This window comes from Bos javanicus, chromosome 19 (assembly GCF_032452875.1).
Source record: "Bos javanicus breed banteng chromosome 19, ARS-OSU_banteng_1.0, whole genome shotgun sequence".
NCBI lineage: Eukaryota > Metazoa > Chordata > Mammalia > Artiodactyla > Bovidae > Bos > Bos javanicus.
The window spans coordinates 58448820-58468186 of record NC_083886.1 but is presented as its reverse complement, the minus strand read 5'-3'; the positions used below and the strand labels follow the sequence as shown (position 1 = coordinate 58468186).

General features: G+C 50.9%; 1 protein-coding gene across 1 annotated transcript; it reads right to left on the bottom strand.

Moving 5' to 3' along the window:
- Positions 1–3195: 3195 nt before the first annotated feature.
- On the bottom strand, positions 3196–19367 carry LOC133232913 (CMRF35-like molecule 7). Its single transcript, XM_061392916.1, has 4 exons — positions 16213–19367; positions 6481–6810; positions 4833–4920; positions 3196–4195 (listed from the first exon to the last, which is right to left on the bottom strand). Exons 1-4 carry the CDS (start codon positions 16250–16252, stop codon positions 4030–4032), a joined length of 624 nt encoding a protein of 207 aa, XP_061248900.1. The 5' UTR covers positions 16253–19367; the 3' UTR covers positions 3196–4029.

Here is a 19367-nt window from a genome sequence, read left to right as displayed (position 1 = left end):
TGTGGAGCAACAGAGATGACTGGCAGAGGAAGAGTGGGGGGAAGGGTAGTGTGCAGCAGCAAGGGGATGGGAGAGGGTTGCCCAGAGGGACCCAGGTTCCAGGTCCCCTCCCTGCTAACTCTCCCAGTTGAGTGTTAGGGGGAACTCAGGAAAGCCCCCAGAGGTGCATCTGGACTCCCCTTCTGGGAGGAACCTTGACTCCCAGCTTCACAGGAGGCAGGGTCCCCAGATAAGGACAGAAACAAAGCCAGCCATGAGGATCTGGGAAGTTGTGGGCAGGTGGAACAAAGCCAGGCAGACAAGCCAGTTGTGGGGAACGGAATTTCAGAGAATAGGTGAGCGAAGTGCTGAAAACTTATTCCTTTCGCCTCATTTATTAAGAAAACAGGGCTTCCCTAGTGGTTCAGATGGTAAAGAATCTGCCTGCAATGCAGGATACCCGAGTTCCATCCCTGGATCAGGAAGATCCCCTGGAGACGGGCATGGCTACCCACTCCAGTATTCTTGCCTAGAGAATCCCATGGACAGAGGAGCCTGGTGGGCTACAGTCCATAGGGTCGCAGAGTCGGACACAACTGAAGCGACTTAGCACGCACTCATTAGGAAAACATCATTCAGGACGCATCCGTCATCAAGAAGAAAGCTCCCCGAGTCCTGGCTTGGGCTCCTGTTGCTTCTCCCGCCCTGACTCGCTTCTCTCTGCTCTGGGTGAACTTCCTCTGTGGTTGCACAGATGCTCAGAAGTGAAGGCCCATGGATATGAGCTCACAGGGAAGGAGAAGTTGTGCTTTCCTCTAAAGAGCAATCCGCATCCGCTCTCTCTACCTCGGCCAACACTTGGTTACAGAACCCATTAAAACCACACATGAGGAACCATCGGCGTCTCCAGCTATTGGAGGGCATGAGGGCTTGGGTACCAGGCTCCTGCTAGAAACACACTGGCTGGAAAATATCATCCCAGCTGTAGTGCTGACCTGCTTCATTTCTGTCTCTCTCCCTGCCCTGGAGAGTGGGCGTATTAGTCAAGTGTTGCCTGACAGCTTTCATTGGAACCCAAGAGGCAATTCCCAGAAGCATGAGTGTGTGTGTGATTGTATGTGTGTGTGTGTGTGTGTGTGCATGAGTATGTGAGTGTGTGTGTGTGGCAGAGATGGGGTTTAGGACAGACAGGTGATGCCTACTTCAGTGGATTTTCTTTGATGACATTGTGTGAGTAACAACTCACCCACAGTTTCTCATAGAGATCAGGGGCTAAGTGAATATCAGCTGCAAAGCACTGTGGGGAAGTCACTGTCAGCAGGTTTGCAACCACCAACGGCTCAGCCACCTGAGCCGAGGAGGCAGCTGGACTCTGGCTTTGCCGCCTGCAGAGCAGAGCTGCTATGTCACCTGAATCTGTCTGGTTGGATCTTCGGAAGGCTGGATCCAGGAGGAGGGGACTCGGGAGCTGGAAGACTGTGGGTTCCCAACAGGGTGACTTGGAGTCTTCAGTCAGCTCAGCTCAGTCTCTCAGTCGTGTCCGACTCTTTGCGACCCCATGGACTGCAGCATGCCAGGCCTCCCTGTCCATCACCAACTCTGGCTCAAATTCTGTTCTTTCTGGGAACTTGCAGGCCCATCACTGACCAGAACCCTAAACCAAGTGCAAAGAGGGAGAAGGTTTCTCATTGGCCAAAGGACAAAGAGAGGGGACTAGGGAACCCCTGCGGAGGTGGGAGAGGGGAGGCCCCAGCCACCTTACTGGGGACGGGGAAGATTCCTTTCTCCTTTACCCTCAGTTGAGGCATCTTCTGGTGGCCTCTCAGGGCTGAGAACCAGGGCCCGCCTATTAGGACAAAGGGCAGGATTGATGGGTCTTCACAGGCGTTCAAAAACATTCCACGTAGAACTAGGGAATGGAATGTGGTTGGCGGTGGGGAGGGGCTGGAGGGGGTGGGGAGGAATAGGAGAGGCTGGTCAAAGGGCACAGACTTCCAGGTCTGAGATGAGTAAATCTGGGCTCTAAGAGTATGGGGACTTCAGCTCATCAGCCTGTGCTGTATCCTGGGGATTTGTAAGAGGGTAGATCTCATGTTCTCATTGCACAAAAAATATTAAAACTGATTAAAAAAAATAAGTGTGTAAAGTGGTGACTGTGTTAACTTGATTGGGATACTCATTTCACAATGTGTATGTATCTTAAATTAGCACGTTTTAAAAAATCACATTTACACCTTAGATATCGTCGCTGTTGAGTCACTTGGTTGGGTCCACCTCTTTGGGACCCCATGGACTGTAGCCCCCCAGGCTCCTCTGTCCATGGGATTTTTCAGGTAAGGATACTGGAGTGGGTTGCCATTTCCTTCCCCAGGGGATCTTCCCGAACCAGGGATCGAACCTGCGTCTCCTGCATTGGCAGGCGGGTTCTTTACCACTGAGCCCCCAGGGAAGCCCAGTAAAGCTGGGGGAACAGCCAAAGGGAAACGTTCCAAACGTGTGTCTGTCCGCGTGCTTGCCTGCCTAGGTGTGGAGGGACTCGTCTCAGGCGGAGGTGTTTCTCCTCAGTGAAGTGCGGCTGCCGCTGGTGTGAGGACCGTGGCCCGTGACGCAGAGAGACCGAATCCCAGAGCGTCCTTGACGCAAGTGAGGCGCTTCAAAGAGGCGGCTGTCCCTCAGACATTTTAAATTATTATGATGATTTTAAAGAACATAACTTTTTTTAAAACTGTTGAGCCGCACAGCATGTGGGATCCTAGTTTCCCCACCAGGGATCGAACCCGCGGCCCCTGCAGTGGAAGCTCAGAGTTCTAACCACTGAGCCAGCAGGGAAGTCCTCGAGGGCATCACTTCAGAGAGGCAACGAGATTTCCCTCAGACAACTTTAATTAACCAGATGTACACGTTATTTAGAAGAGACACCACCCCTTCCCTCAGACGGCTTTTATATCACCTTCCCTGACCTTGAGGTGGTTTCTGAGGCCCCGGGGCCCCAAGGAGACTCTGCAGTCCTGCTGAGGGGGGAAGTGAAGGCCGGGATCCTGAGTCTCAGCCCTCGGGGAGCCCAGCCCCTGAGAGGTGGGGGACAGGGGGCTTGGGGAGCCAGAGCTGAGCGGGGAGGGGGAGGATGAAGGGGGAGAGTGAGGGGGAGGGGAGGAGGAAAGGAGGAAGGGGAGGAGGAGGGGGAGGAAGAGAAGGGGAAGGGGAGGGGAGGGTGAAGGAGGAGAATGAAGGGGAGGGGAGGGGGAGGAAGGGGAGGGGAGGGGAAGGATGAAGGGGGAAGAAAAAGACCAGCCCCAGGGCCCCTCCTCAGCCCCCTGGACACAGAGCTGTGTCCTCACTGGGCAGAGGGGACATCAACCTGTCACGGTCCAGAACCAGGACTCTCCCCAGAATCACCCTCCTTAGGATGTGTGTGTGTGTGTGGGGTGGGTGTGTGTGTGTGTGGGGTGGGTGTGTGTGTGTGCACGTGCGAGTGCATCAAGTCAAGTGATGGTCATGAGCCATCAAAACCCAGCTTGAGATTCATGTTAATGTGTGACAGAAAACAACAAAATTCTGTAAAGCAATTATCCTTCAATTAAAAAATAAGTTAAAAAAAAAACCCAGCTCAACTAGCTTAAGGAAAAAAGACTACAAAATCCCATATGTCAGAAGCCCAGTCAAGGAGCGCGCTGAGCTGGTCTGAGGAAGGAGGGCCCCCTCCCCTCTCCTGTATCCCTGTGGCTTCCCCCTGGACTTTGGTCCCCGGCCCTGCGCCCCAGTTCTTCCAGCAGTGGGAGCACAGTGGTCTGAACTTGGGCTCTAGCCCAGCAGCTCCCAACCATGAACCGTGAACCCCAAGTGTGGGTCCAGGCAGGGCACTTGCAACCCAGAGAAGCAGGAACAAGATGCTGGCCCTCCAGGTGGGGACCGCACATCAGGAGCAGTGGCCCTGAGCCGGGCGGGGCAGGGTGGGGTGGGCGCGTCCTGTGACTCCAGGGTGTTTCTTCCACAGCTGAGTTTCCTCTGGAAATGGGGTGCGGTGTTGGAAGGCTCCGCTCATCTGTCCGTCTAAACGGGGGTGTCCTTGGTCAGAAGCCCAGAGGACAAGTTCGCATAGATGGGCTGTCCCCGCTGCTCCGCAGGGTCCCTCTGACGTTCCTCCAACCAGAGCACAGCACCAACCAAGCCGAGCAAGAAGGGCACCTTCAGGAACACCAGGAGCACGTAGTGGGTCCTGGGAGGGGGCGCAGAGCAGTCAGAGCCCCGGGCTCCTCCATGCCCACCCCCCCAGAACTTGGACACTGGGGAGCCTTACAGGGAGCAAAGCCTGTGACCCTGCGCTCGGCAGCCCCGTCTGAAGACTCACAGGGACTGCTTAATGGCTCAGTCCTGAGGGCTCCTTGGAATAGCTCAGCTTTGCAGCTTTGCTCTGTTCTGTACCCACTTTCCTCTCCAATTTCACCTTTGCCTGAAGCACATCTCAGCGCAGGAGATGCACCTGCCGGTCACCCACGGCAGGCTGGCTCTGTGTTCTCACCACTCCCATGACTGCCAGCTCCAGGTTGCTAAACCTGGAGGTTTGTATCTCGTCTCCCTCCGCATTCAAAAGTCATCTGTGCTCTTTTGTTGAATGGGCAGAGGACCCGCGACCTCCCCTCCAGCAGGGATGCTAATAGAGGAGGAGTCTGCAGAGCAGACCGGGGCTCAAATGGGAAGATAGAGGATGAAGAGGGGCCTGGGCGGAGGGGCACGGTGGGTGGGCTTGGGGCCTTGGCTCTGACCGAGGTGGGCTCCAGGATAAGGTGACTGACTGCATGAGGGTTGACGGCCCCATAGGAGAGGCCGCAGAAGAAAGGACCACAGCTACTCACCTTCTGTAGGGGCGGGAGGACGCGGCTAGACGGCTAGTGGTCGTCTTCCTGGAGACCTGGCTTCCTACTACGGCCAGAGCAGCTTCCCCTACACACAGGCAAAGTCGCCCCAGGTAATCAGCACAGACCTGGGGTGCGTCCTCCCCTCACCATGCCCCACTGCACTCAGCCCTCACAGGAGACCCCCTTCCCCTGGTCCAGGGGGCTTCCTCTCTCTGGCTGCAGTCCCTCTGGCTTCTCCCCTTTCTACCAGGTCATCTGAACCACAATACACAGTCATGTCCCCCCCTCGTTTCCAGGTGTGGCCAAAAGGAATAGAATTAAATACGTCAGTCCCAGTCTCCCAGTTCATCCATCCTCCACGTGTAGTGGGAGGCTGCTCTGTAGCCCCAGGAGCTCAGCTGGGTGCTCTGTGATGACCTAGCAGGTGGGAAGAGGCGGTGATGGGTGCTCTGTGATGACCTAGCGGGTGGGAAGAGGCGGTGATGGGAAGGAGGTTCAGAAGGGACGGGAAATTGTATGCATATGGTTGATTTACTTCACTGTACAGAAGAAACCAATGCAACATTGTAAAGCAAGTATCCTCCAATTAGAAATTTAAAAGAAGAAAAAGGATGTATATAGTAATATATGACCAACTGAATCCCTTTGCTGTACAGTGGAAATTAACACAGCATTGTAAATCAACTATGGTGTTGGATCCCTGGGTTGGGAAGATCCCCTGGCGGAGGGCACTGCTACCCACTCCCGTATTCTTGCCTGGAGAATCCCAAGGGCAGAGGAGCCTGGTGGGCTACAGTCCGTGGGGTTGCAGAATTGGGCATGACTGAACAACTAACGCTTCCACAAATCAACTGTACTTCAAAAAAAATAAATTTTTAAGATGAAAAAAAATTACATTCTGATTAAAAAAGAATTCAAAAGAAAATGAAATAAAAGTAAGCACTGCGTTTTATTCTGGAGAGAGAGAAAAATCACACCGCAAGTGGAACTTTTTGGTTGAAGGTGGTGGGAATCCCTGGTCCTTTCTGCTCAATAATGCCCAAGCAAACGGGGCTCAAGAACAGATAGTTCTGGAAACAGGGCATCTAGTTACTGGCATGGAAATGAGCGAGGGGGATTCCAGAAGACTGGTGGATGAGAGGACCCCTTCCGGTGAAATAAATAGTGAACAGCGACAGTGATGAAGGAGATATATATCTCATTATGAGAAACTATGGAGATGATTTATTGTGAGCAGCCTGGTCTCCAGAGAGCAGAGGCCCCAGAGCACCCTGGGTGGCCGGGTTCCTGGGGTTCAGCACTGGGACGCACTGGGTTACCCCAGATGTCCCTCTGTGCCCCTCTGCGTAATGACAGGTCCCGGGTGTGATGACCACAGGTTGGCCACTTCCTAGAGTGATGCTCTGGGACATCACTGCAGGGGCCTCAGAGAGACCTCGGGGATGTGGTGGGCAGCCGGGCTGGGAAGTGATGCTCTGCCTTGGTCTCTTCCCCTTCCTCCCCATCCGTCTGTCCCTTGGTCTTGCTCACACTCACTCTCAGACGCCATCCTTTCTCTCCTGCCCTCGGGGAGGGGTGGGGAAGGGACTTCATTCTTCCAATCCTGAGCACCAGGGCCCCGGCGCATAGACAAGGAGGCTCTTACTTGGACCAACAGTCACTTTAATTTGTGTCCCCAGGTTGGCTCCAGGGTTCTCAATCCCGCACCAGTAAGTGTCTGCGTCATCCGGCCTGAGCTCCTGCATGGTCACTGTGAACGAGCGGTTTCTCTGATCGTCCCTGATGGACACGCGGGCTCCTTTCTCTTCTCGCTCTAATCCCTGGGTTTCCACAAGGATCCGGCATGAGGCCCACTGTGGTCCCCGGCACCACCACTTCTTACTGGTTTCCCATCCAGAGTCGTAGTGACATTGCACGCTCAACGACTCCCTCTCCCGGCCCCAAACGGACTCTGGGCCTCGGATGGACAAACAGCCTGGAAAACAGAACCCAGAATCCAGCTCCTGCCAGAGCTGGGCCAGACTGATGTCCGAGCTTGCACCAGGGTGCCTGGCCTTCCCAGAAGCCCCCAGCTGATGCCTCAAGTCCACCTTCTCCTCCCCACCAGCTGCCTGGGTCTCTTTGGTCCCCGTGTCCCTACACCTGCTCACCACATCTGCTTTTCTGGCACTTTCTTTCCGTGTACTCTCAACACTGTTCTCAACCGGCTCCTCCTCTTCTCCAGCCACCAGGTCCCCAAGGCCTCTGCGGGTTCTCTTCTCTCCCTTCCTCTTTAAATCTTGGTGTCAACAGTGGTGCTGTGTTGATAAATGCCTAACAACCCGTCTTCGGGGGTAAAAATAGTCTCCGGTTTGGAGTGCTTTCCAATTTCCGGAGCGTAAATATTCCCACGGCTGACGTCAGGCTATCCACGTGACATCACTGGGCACCAAGGCGGGAAGAGGCGTCCCCAGTCTGAGCCAGCTCTCCCGAGGAGGAGCCAGAGGAGGAGCCGGGGTCCCCCCTCCAGCCTTTATCTTGTCTCACTGTATTACGCCCCCAAAGAGTGACTCTCCATTCCTTTGGTTTCAGTTCTTGCCTATATGCTGATGATTCCCAAATCCACATGTGTATCCCCGACTCTCCCCTTGGCCCCAGCCTGCCTGTGCACATGCTGAGTCGCTTCAGTCGTGTTCGACTCTTTGTGACCCCATGGACTGTAGCCCGACAAGCTCCTCTGTCCGTGGGATTCTCCAGACAAGAATACTGGAGTGGGTTGCCATGCCCTCCTCCAGGGGATCGTCCCGACCCAGGGATGGAAGCTACATCTCTCACGTCTCCTGCACTGCAGGCAGATTCTTTACCACTAGTGCCACCTGGGAAGCCCTGGCCCCAGCCTACTGCTTGCAAATCCACACCAGACGTCTCTTTCCCAGAGTCAGTAGTTACAGAGCTATGACGCTTTTGAGGGGAGCTGCGTCGCACAGCTTTGGGGATCTCAGTTCCCCGACCAGGGCCTGAACCTGGGCCACAGTAGTGAAAGTGCAGAGTCCCAACGCCTGGACCACAGGGGACGTCCCGACAGTCACAGAACTGAACGCATCGCTTCTTCCATCCCGACTCACTCTCCTTCAGCACTTCCTCTCTCTTGTGGAGGGTTGGCGTGGATGAACCAGCAAGGGTCTGCTGGGAGTGGAACTGGGTGTTCTGTTTTCTGTGAACTGAACATTTAAACTCACTATGTTCAGAAACACAGATACTCTGTCCTTGGCCAGGACCATTTGTGCATTGCCCACGGGGCGATACGCTCACAGGAAGCCTCTCTTGACCATCCCACGGCCCCAGAGCCCCAGGGCCAGGGCGAGAGCTGGGGTCTGTGCAGGAAGGAAGCAGTCAGGTCTGTTGCACCAGGTGTCACCTCTCACACCTCAGACCTTCTCCCTGAAACTATTTTAGTTACTTGGGGTTTGCACTTATGGAAGCAGAATAACTCCCTCCCAAGACGCTCAAGTCCTGGGCTTCCCCTATGGTTCTTTGGCAAAGAATCCGCCTGCAATGCAGGCGCTATCGGAGACGCGAGTTTGATTCCTGGGCCAGGAAGATCCCCTGGAGTAGGAAATGGTAACCTACTTCAATAATCTTGCCTAGAGAATCCCATGGACAGAGGAACCTGTTGGGCTACAGTCCATGGGGTCACAAAGAGTCAGATACAACTGAGCGACTAAGCACACATCCTAATTCCCAGGAATTCACAGATGCGACTGAAACAAGGCTCTCAAGACGGAAAGCTTATCCTGGGTTATCCAGCTGGGTCCATTGTAATCACAAGGGTCCTTAAACGTGAAAGCAGAAGGGACTTCCCAGGCGGTCAAGTGGTCAGGACTCCACGCTTCCACTGCATCCCTGGGTTCAATCCCTGGTCAGGGAATGCAGATTCCTACCAGCCACGTGATCAAAAAGGAAAAAAAAAAGTGAAAGAGCTGAAGGAGAGTTAGTATCAGCATCAGAGATCTGAAGACAGAGAAAGGGCTCTCGAGCCAAGGACTGTGGGTGGCTTCTAGAAACTGGGAAAGCTGAGCAGACAGGCTCTTCTGTAAGGCATCCAGAAGGAGGGAACCCTTGCTGACCTCCTGAGTGTAAGCCAGTAGGACCGTTTTGGATTTCTGACCTTCAGAACTGTAAGAAAATAAGTCTGTGTCATTGCAAGCCCCAAGGCTTGTGGTAATTTGTTACAGCAGCCACAGTGAGTGGAGCGGAACCCTGTAGTGCCTGCCCACCTTGTCCTCTGTCTGCCATTCATCTGTGGAAAAACTTTACCCCTGAATAAGTTTCATTAGAGAAGTGAGAACACGAAGAAGCCAAGAGAAACCATCAGGAGAGACCAGATGATAGCGAAGCCGTCCTTAAGCATAGTCAGAGACCTTTAGTTCCTTCCCAGGGGCTACAGATAGCATTGTGAGCCACGTTCTGTGAGCAGTCTTACAGAGATGAGCCCCTCGCCAGGTGGAGAAGTTAATTACAGATGACCAGATTATAGCCATGACATAAGCTGCCACAATTCCAAGAACTGGCCTCAGGGAAATGAGAACAAACCGACCCTAGAACCGAAGACTAACTGTACTTAAAATAATACGATGACACTGGTCAGACCACTGATGACCAACTTCAAGTTGACTGTCAGAACTGACTGTGCTGTTTCTGCATGGAGCCCCCTCCTGCAGTCTATAAAAGCTCTGGCCTCTTGACTGTCAGTGGGAGGGGGATCAGCCTTTCGGCAGGCATCCGTGCCTAGCACCCACCCCGCCCTGTTGCTGGCATCGAAACTAAAGCAAACTTCCCACCAACCTGGTGTCTTTAATGGCTTTTGAGCAGCGAGCAGCCCGCCCCTGCTTTTGGTTATAAGAAAGTAGTGTAGATTTCAATCAGCAGAACTAATGCTACTCTCTCCTTAAACCAGCACCACCACGAGCACCTCTAACTGGAGACCCTGGCACCTTCGCTGCCCTGTCCTCTCCCTCCCCGTCCACAACAACGGGTAACCAGTTAGTCAGCTCTCCCTCAAAAACGGGGGCTTCCCTGGTGGCTCAGTGGGAAAGAATCCACCTGCCAATGCAGGAGACTTGGGTTTGATCCCTGGGCCAGGAGGACCTCTGGAGAAGAAATTGCCAACCCACTCCAGTATTCTTACCTGGGAAATCCCATGGACAGAGGAGCTCGGCGGGCTACAATCCATAGGGTCACAAAGAGTCAGACAGGATTGAGCGACTTAGCCCAGGACACCCCAAAAATGCTTGTCCAAATGACTGTCTTGTTTCCTCTGCCGTCAAGGTCCACGGGGACAGCCTGACATAGAAAGAGGCTGAGCTTTGGACCCAGAAAGACCTGTTGGCCACAGGCTAGTTGGGAAACTTTAGGTTGCTTCCTCTCTGAGCCTTGCTTCTGTATTTGTAAACTGGCTAGCTACTTTCCACCTTGCAGGTTCTTCTTGGGGATGTGAGCAACCCTCAACACTCAGGAGTTGCCCCATCAGTGGTAGCCCAGCTGCAGCTCTGCTGCCTGGGTCACAGCAGCAGCACCCCTCGGGGTTCCCCAGCCCCCACTGCACCCCTCCTCCTGTCTCGTCTGCACATCGCCACTGGAGTTTTTTTTTTACCAAAATTGTCCCCAGATCCTCCTTAATGACACTTGCCATGAGCACTTAAAATCTTTCAGGACCTCTCCTGCAGCCACTTCCCGCTGCCTTGGAATGATTTTAAATGCCTGAGTTTGCTACACTTAAAATGGATAAGCAAAGACCTACTGTCCAGCACAAGGAACTCTGCCCCATGTTACCGGGCAGCCTGGATGGGAGGAGAGCTTGGGAGAGAATGAATACATTGTGTGTATGGCTGAGTCCCTTCTCTGTTCACAAGAAACTGTCACAACACTGTTAATCTGCTCTGCTCCAACACAAAATAAAGTTTTTTTAAAATGTCTCAGTGTGGTCGTTAGGTCTTTTACAGTCTTGACCCCCATTCTCTGTCCAGTGCCACTTCCTGTGGCTCCCTGCCTCCCACTCTGCCCACCCCCACTTTCTTCTTTCCCTGACTCTGGCGCTGCCTCCTAAGAAGCTGTGTCACTGCCCTTCTCCTTCCTTCCAGCTAGAAAGCCCTTCTCCCAGCCCTGCCTGTCTCCTAGGCATTCTCCAGGTCTCTTTCAAGGTTCAGCCTCCTCTGCAGCCTTCCTCCTTTTGCCCCCACTGCTCCACAGCCCTTTACGGGAAGCTGAATGCTGCACTGGAGTTTTACCATCCTTAGCAGTCTCTCTCTCTGCCTCCCTTGCTAGGACGCTCCGTTCCAAGGAGCAGAGATCTTGTGTTTGTTTCTTTTTCTCTCTTCCCAGCCCCAGCCCCTGTGACTTACACAGTGTCTGGATCCTGGTTGGTACTGTTGAAGTTTGTGATTAATTTTGAAAAGAAGCTGGTCATTATGATCTCAGAGAGACTCATCCAAGTCTAGGATCAACTACAGTTTCCACACCAATGAGAAATGATGTGTAAGGTGCTAGCTGGATTGCTATCCAAACAGTGAACACTGGAAACAAATCCAAAGCCACCAGTGGGAGGCGGGGCTAATAGATTGTGATCTATCCGACACGTGGTTCAAAGAAAAAGACAGGGACTTGGCTGGTGGTCCAGTGGCTGATTCCCCACTCGCACAGCGGGTGGCCCAGGTTCGATCCCCAGTCGGGGAACTAGATCCCACATGTTGCAGCTAATACCCAGTGCAACCAAATAGCTACATACACGTTAAAAGAGAAGACAGATCATAACGACGAGAAAGACGTCCCAGACAGATTGCTATTGTGTTAAAACAAGTTGCCTGACAGAGTGTGTGTGATTCCACTTCCTTAGTATTTTGATAGCCCATGCATAGGGGGGAAAAATTGATCTTTAATAAGTGGTTAGTGTTGAGTTTGAGGTTTTTGAGCGGAAATTTCACTTTCTAAGTCACACATTTCTATTTTGTCAAAATCTTCAAAAACATAATTAACCGATAATAAGTAAGTAATGCTCAAAATTCTCCAAGCCAGGCTTCAGCAATATGTGAACCGTGAACTTCCTGATGTTCAAGCTGGTTTTAGAAAAGGCAGAGGAACCAGACATCAAATTGCCAACATCCGCTGGATCGTGGAAAAAGCAAGAGAGTTCTAGAAAAACATCTATTTCTGCTTTATTGACTATGCCAAAGCCTTTGACTGTGTGGATCACAATAAACTGTGGAAAATTCTGAAAGAGATGGGAATACCAGACCACCTGATCCGCCTCTTGAGAAACCTGTATGCAGGTCAGGAAGCAACAGTTAGAACTGGACATGGAACAACAGACTGGTTCCAAATAGGAAAAGGAGTACGTCAAGGCTGTATATTGTCACCCTACTTATTTAACTTCTATGCAGAGTACATCATGAGAAATGCTGGACTGGAAGAAACACAAGCTGGAATCAAGATTGCCGGGAGAAATATCAATAACCTCAGATATGCAGATGACACCACCCTTATGGCAGAAAGTGGAGAGGAACTCAAAAGCCTCTTGATGAAGGTGAAAGTGGAGAGGAAAAAGTTGGCTTAAAGCTCAACATTCAGAAAATGAAGATCATGGCATCCGGTCCCATCACTTCATGGGAAATAGATGGGGAAACAGTGAAACAGTGTCAGACTTTATTTTTCTGGGCTCCAAAATCACTGCAGATGGTGACTGCAGCCATGAAATTAAAAGACACTTACTCCTTGGAAGGAAAGTTATGACCAAACTAGATAGCCATATTCAAAAGCAGAGACATTACTTTGCCAGCAAAGGTTCGTCTAGTCAAGGCTATGGTTTTTCCAGTGGTCATGTATGGATGTGAGAGTTGGAATGTGAAGAAGGCTAAGCGCCGAAGAATTGATGCTTTTGAACTGTGGTGTTGGAGAAGACTCTTGAGAGTTCCTTGGACTGCAAGGAGATCCAACCAGTCCATTCTGAAGGAGATCAGCCCTGGGATTTCTTTGGAAGGAATGATACTAAAGCTGAAACTCCAGTACTTTGTCCACCTCATGCGAAGAGTTGACTCATTGGAAAAGACTCTGATGCTGGGAGGGATTGGGGGCAGGAGGAGAAGGGGATGACAGAGGATGAGATGGCTGGATGGCATCACTGACTCCATGGACATGAGTCTGAGTGAACTCCGGAGTTAGTGATGGACAGGGAGACCTGGCGAGCTGCGATTCATGGGGTCGCAGAGAGTCGGACACGACTGAGCGACTGAACTGAACTGAATAAGGAACATAATTAACAGCTTTTTTTTTCATTAAAAAGGAGTCAATTAAGAGAATTGCTAAAAAAAGACAGGAATTGATGTAAATTAAAATCTTATGTAAGAGTCAGCAGAAAGGGTCATTTTTTTCCCTTAAAAATCAATAACACAGCTATAGTAGGAAGCAAAAGCACCGTGAATACAGATTCTATCTGCTGGTGATCATAAACAGCAGAAAACAGGTATGGATACTTGGACACACAAACGCCACCCACCCCAGGGTAGGGAATTTAACAGAATCGTCCAGCACTCATAACGTGATGCGGCTTGTTTTTTAAAAATACATGGGAGGTTTTTATAAACAGAGATTATGATGGATAATAAACTGTTCATTGGACCTACGTGTGTTTTCAAGAGTTTTTTGTTGTTGTTGATTTTTAGTTTTTGTTTTTTGGCCTTGCTGCTGCAGCTTGCAGGATCTTAGTTCCTGACCAGGGATTGAACCTCCGGGCCCCAGCAATGAAAGCAAGAAGTCCTAACTACCAAACCTCCAGGGAATTCCTCCAAGAACTGGTCTGAAGGAAGAGAGAAAAATGATACGACAGTACTGCTGACCTGGGAGCAGAACTCTGAGAAATGTAGCTGATGGGTTTTAAAAGCCTAAGCCTGTTTGGGGCTTCCCTGGTGGTTCAGACAGTAAATAATCTGCCTGCAATGCGGGAGACCCAGGTTTGATCTGTGCGTCCAGCGAGAAGATCCACAGGAGAAGGGAATGGCTACCCAACCGGGTATTCTTGCCTGGAGAACTTCATGGACAGAGGAGCCTGGCTGTTTGAATTTCAATTTCAATTTTTTTTTTTTTTTTTGCTTTCGTGAATTTGAGATATAAACTTTCTTTTTCATGTCAAGCTTTCAGGAAAGTTTGCCCTCTGTGCAAAATTCTTGGGTGGACAGTCCTGTCTCAAAATCAAGATCATGGTTAATCTCCACATCTAGGCTGATAGCGAGTGACAAATGACGCATAAAAATGAGTCAAATTCACCCAAGGGGGGCTCAGAGCAGAGGTCCTATTCCAGAGGGAGCGTGTGTTGTGCAGTGGGGTTTGATCCTGTCTTAGTTTCCATTTATGGGGCTGGGGGGTCTGGGCTGGTGTTCCCCAGATGTCATGCCAGCCCAAGCTAAGAGAAATAGTTTCTGGGTTGCAAATCTGGGCCCCTGGCTATTCTTGCAACACTTCGCTCTTTGGAGAACAGAAATCTCTTATTCCATTCTCAGGGTTGTTGGGGGTCAAGATACCAAGCAGATGAATGTCCAACCAGAAGCTGGGTCGCTGTGACTTCACCATGCCCACCTTCTCTCCTGCCTTTCACAGAGGAAACCCAGGGCGGCTGATGGTGTCTAGACGTGAAAACTTGACTGGCTCGCTTTTTTTTTTCCATCCTTGACTAACTTCATGCACAAGTTCGTTCAGAATTGGAAGAGGAGGGACTCATCCCCTCTCACAAGGCCAACCCTCCCCCCAAGCCACCAATCGGCCTGTGTGGCTGTGCGAGTGTGTGTGTTATTCTGTGTCCCTGTGAGTGAATATATGTGTGTGTCTGTGTGTCCATACGAGTGTGTGTGTGTGTGTATTGTGAGCGTGTGAGAATATAGACGTGAACTGGCATGGATTCCATAGGTATGTATGTGTGTTGGGTGAGTGTGTTGTGTACATGCATGCAGGAGCATGTGATCCCAACACAGTCCATCCACACCCTTCTCCTTGGCCTCCCGGTGAGCTGGACGTTGAGGTTAAGAGAGAGAGGAGATGGAGGGCTGGGCTTGGGACTCAGATGGAAAGCTGGACCCCGGGGGTAGATGCAGACATTCTGAGCGGCCATCCTTTGGGAGTCTGGGCCGTCTGGGGTCGCTGTTAGTGACATGGCCGTCACAGACAAGCCAGTCCCACAAGCCATCCACAGGTATCATCAGAAGGCTTCTTCAGCATCAATACCATCAACAATGGCAGTGAGAATTTGGGGACGCCCACAGCCCTACCATCTGAATGGTAGAGTCCTACATCATTAGAGCTAGAAAGGGCTCAAGGACTCCTATCCCATCGGAAATCCAACAAGGAACCAGAACTCGGCTCTCCGGACTCCTTGGCCGTGCTCTTTCCTGCGGCCCCTCCACGGAGTGGTCTGTGAGCGTCACATGGTCAGTCCCCAGGCCTGGAGGGTGACCCACACCTACTGCCTACATTGTGCAAGCTTCCACACTGTTTCCTGGACGCTAGGGCAATGGTTTTCCATAGAAGAGAAGCCCCTCCTGTCACCCAGCAGTTTCCTCTTTGAAAGCCTCCATTCCTGGGCAGGATATCCCGGGCCTTTCAGAGTCCTATCTGTGGCGCTCCTAACCTCAGTTCCAACCAGTTACCCCAAGCCTCTCTGAGAATTCAGAGCTCCCTCTGCACGAACCCAGCGTCCTTTCTCAAGCCTCCAACCCTTGGCATGCAGTTCCCTCTCTGAGGAACATTGGTCCCTCTTCTCCACGTGAAGAGCTGATCCTTATATTCTCCCAAGCTCATCAGATGGACAGTTGCCATGAGACTGTTCTGCTCGGCTCGTGGGAACTTAGTTCCCTGACCAGAGATTGAACCCAGACCCTCAGCAGTGAAAGTGCAGAGTCCTAACCGCTGGACCACAAGGGAACTCCCAGCTCCTCTTTTTAATGGTCAGTCCTATTTCTCTTTTCCCTTCCTCAGGGCCAGATGCCTGCCTGGTACAAAGAGGAACCTAGTGAACTTTCGCTGGATGAAGTAACAAAGTCAGCTCTCATTTCCCCAAGATATTCTTCCTCGTACCTGGGACAAGGGCTTCTCAGGCTGCACAGTGGTAAAGAACCCACCTGCCAAGGCAGGAGAGGCAAGAGATGTGGATTATAATCCTGGGTCAGGAAGATCCTCTGGAGGAGGGCATGGCAACCCACTCCAGTATTCTTGCCTGGAGAACCCCGTGGACAGAGGAGCCTGGTGGGATAGTCCCAGGGTAGCAAAGAGTTGGACACGACTTAGTGACTTAGCATGCACACATATCTGGCACAGACCCTCCACCCCCTCACCCCCTGCAGTGCCCCAGCCTGCTCACCTGGGAGACTGAGAAGAAGCAGAGCTGGGGGCAGCCTCATGGTCCTGCCTCCGGGTTCCTCTCCCCGCTGACTTACAAACTGGGAAGCACGCCCAGGTGCCAGCTGACTCTCAAAGCTCTGGGCACAGGCAGGTTGGTGCCCTCTGCCTGTTCAGACCGCCTTTGAGTTTCTTACTCATTCGCTTCCTTTTATAGAGTGAGTGTTTCCTGCTTTTAATTATTCAGCATAAGCAGTGCTGTTTCTTGGTGGGGCTGGGTCACAGGGCATGAGAGTGTGCACTAGGTAAGAAAGAGGAAGCTAGGGAGCTGTGCAAGGGAGAAAGGGGGCCTGTGTCTGCAGAGGGGTCAGAGGAGCGGGTATCTGACCTACCAGGCCTTGGGTCTGGTGTCAACTCCAGAAGTGATTCTCCATGAGAGCAATAGGTCCCAGCAGCAGGAAACTCTCCAACTCACATGTCAGGTGTCCATGCTTGGCACACCTGCTGATGCCTCCGTCCAGGTGTTACAGCCATGTGCATAAATGTGCCGGCTACGAAATGAGACGAACCAGGGCTCTAACCCCATGAGCACCACATATAAGCCATAGAACTATGGACAACTTACGTAATCTTTCTGAGCCTCAGTGTTTATATCTGTAAAATGGACTAATAAGAGTCGTTATGAGAATTTAATGAGGAAACGTATGAGAGGTTCCAAAAACAGAGTTCTGGGGTATGGTTAGCACGGTGTGTCCTTATTCGTACCCTGGGCAAGACTTCAGACTCTAAATGAAGAGTAGGATTAAAATAAGCACAGGATGGGGCTTCCCTGGCAGTCCAGGGGTTAAGACTCTGTGCTCCCACTGCAGGGGGCTTGGGTTCCATCCCTGGTCCGGGAACTAAGATCCTGCATGCCACAGGGTGTAGCCAAAAAAGAAAAAAGCCCAGGACAAGAGGCTGAGAAGAAGCCAGTGGACTGGGTTTCCTCACTAATAATAGGACAAATTCTAATCTTCACCAGATATCATTTAATTCAGATCACAATATATATAACCCAGGAGTAAAACTCTTTAAGAGCAGTTCTGAGAGGCAAGTGAGGGTGTTTCTTTCCAGGTGTCCAGAGCCAAATTGGACAGGGAGCCGTCCCTGGAAGTCCTGTGCTTTGGTGGCTCAGCACACATTCAGAAGGGCTGGGGGGAGTAAGAGGACCTTAGTCACGTACCAGGGCGCAATGGGCCCGAGAAAGTGAGGGGAAGTAGGAAAAGTTTTGGGATATGAGTCTCCCCCAGGTTTTCTCAGAACCAGTCAGTTCACTGCCCCACCATCTTCACTTCTCTGGGAAGGTGGAGCAAGTCTGCTGCTGCTATAAAAAATGTAGGGAGTTCCCTCGGATATGCAGATGACACCACCCTTATGGCAGAAAGAGAAGAACTAAAGAGCCTCTTGATGAAAGTGAAAGAGAGAGTGAAAAAGTTGGCTTCAAACTCAACATTCAGAAAACTAAGATCATGGCATGTGGTCCCATCACTTCATGGCAAATAGATGGGGAAACAATGGAAACAGTGAGAGATTTTATTTTGGGGGGCTCCAAAATCACTGCAGATAGTGACTGCAGCCATGAAATTAAAAGACACTTGCTACTTGGAAGAAAAGTTATGACCAACCTAGACAGCATATTAAAAAGCATTATTTTGCCAACAAAGGTCCGTCTAGTCAAATCTTTGGTTTTTCCAGTAGTCATGTATGGATGTCAGAGTTGGACTATAAAGAAAGCTGAGTCCTGAAGAATTGATGCTTTTGAACTGTGGTGTTGGAGAAGACTCTTGAGACTCCCTTGGACTGCAAGGAGATCCAACCAGTCCATCCTAAAGGAAATCAGTCCTGAATACTCATTGGAAGGACTGATGCTGAAGCTGAAACTCCAATACTTTGGCCACCTGATGCAAAGAACTGACTCATTGGAAAAGACCCTGATACTGGGAAAGATTGAAGGCGGAAGGAGAAAGGGATGACAGAGGATGAGATGGTTGGATGGCATCACTGACTCAATGGACATGAGTTTGAGCAAGCTCCGGTCGTTGGTGATGGACAGGGAGGTCTGGTGTGCTGCGGTTCATGGGGTCTCAAAGAGTTGGACACGACTGAGGGACTGAGCTGAACTGAACTGAATGTAATAAAGGAGAGAAACCACATTACCCTGAATACTCATTGGAAGGACTGATGCTGAAGCTGAAGCTCCAATACTCTGGCCCCCTGATTCAAAGAGCCAACTCATTGGAAAAGACCATGATGCTGGGAAAAGTTGAGGGCAGGAGAAGGGGGTGACAGAGGATGAGATGGTTGGATGGCATCACCAATTGAATGGACATAAACTTGGGTGAACTCCGGGAGGTGATGAGGGACAAGGAGGCCTGGTGTGCTGCAGTCCATGGAGTCGTAAAGAGTTGGACACGACTGGATGACGGAACAACAACATGCAAAGCATTATATACAAATCCAGTACTTTTCATGAGAAGCTAGGAATGGAAAGATATCTATAAGGAAACATTCTGCAAACGTTAAAACCAGTAGTAGGGACTTCCCTGGGAATCGAGTAGTTAGGACTCCATACTTTCAATGCCAAAAGTGAAAGTCGCTCAGTCACGTCCGACTCTTTGCGACCCCATAGACTATATAGTCTGTGGAATTCTCCAGGCCAGAATACTGGAGTGGGTAGCCGTTTCCTCCTCCAGGGGATCTTCCCAACCCAGGGATCAAACCCAGGTCTCCCACATTGCAGGCAGATTCTTTACCAGCTGAGCCACACGGGAAGTCCTGCAAGCCTCAGGGCACGGCCAAAGGGAAAAAAGGCAAATCATGAAAAGGCTTCCCTTTAAAAGCAGGAGGAAGACCAGGATGTTCATAAGGATGACTTCGACTCAAGGCTTTGATTGGCTCATGGAATAAATAGAACGAGAAACAAAAGAAATGAGAACTGGAAATGAAGAAACCAAATTCCAAATTATTATAGGTGATTTGATTGTCTACACATAAAGCTAGAAGGAGGTGGGTTTTAGCAGGGTTGCTATATGTTAGAGTTTCTCTTTTTATTTCTAGTTTCTTGAGTGTTTTTCATATTGAAAAAGGGTTAAATTTTATCAAATATTTTTTTTCTGCTTCAGTTGAAATGATCTTGTG

Bases quoted from the DNA above. Each gene is read 5' to 3' on its own strand.
- LOC133232913 (XM_061392916.1), bottom strand. From the start codon at position 16,252: ATGAGGCTGCCCCCAGCTCTGCTTCTTCTCAGTCTCCCAG. The intron at 6,811-16,212 runs GTGAGCAGGCTG...TCTGTTTTCCAG, and splicing joins GCTTCTTCTCAGTCTCCCAG to GCTGTTTGTCCATCCGAGGC. The intron at 4,921-6,480 runs GTAAGAGCCTCC...GCCTGTGTGTAG, and splicing joins TAAAGTGACTGTTGGTCCAA to GGGAAGCTGCTCTGGCCGTA.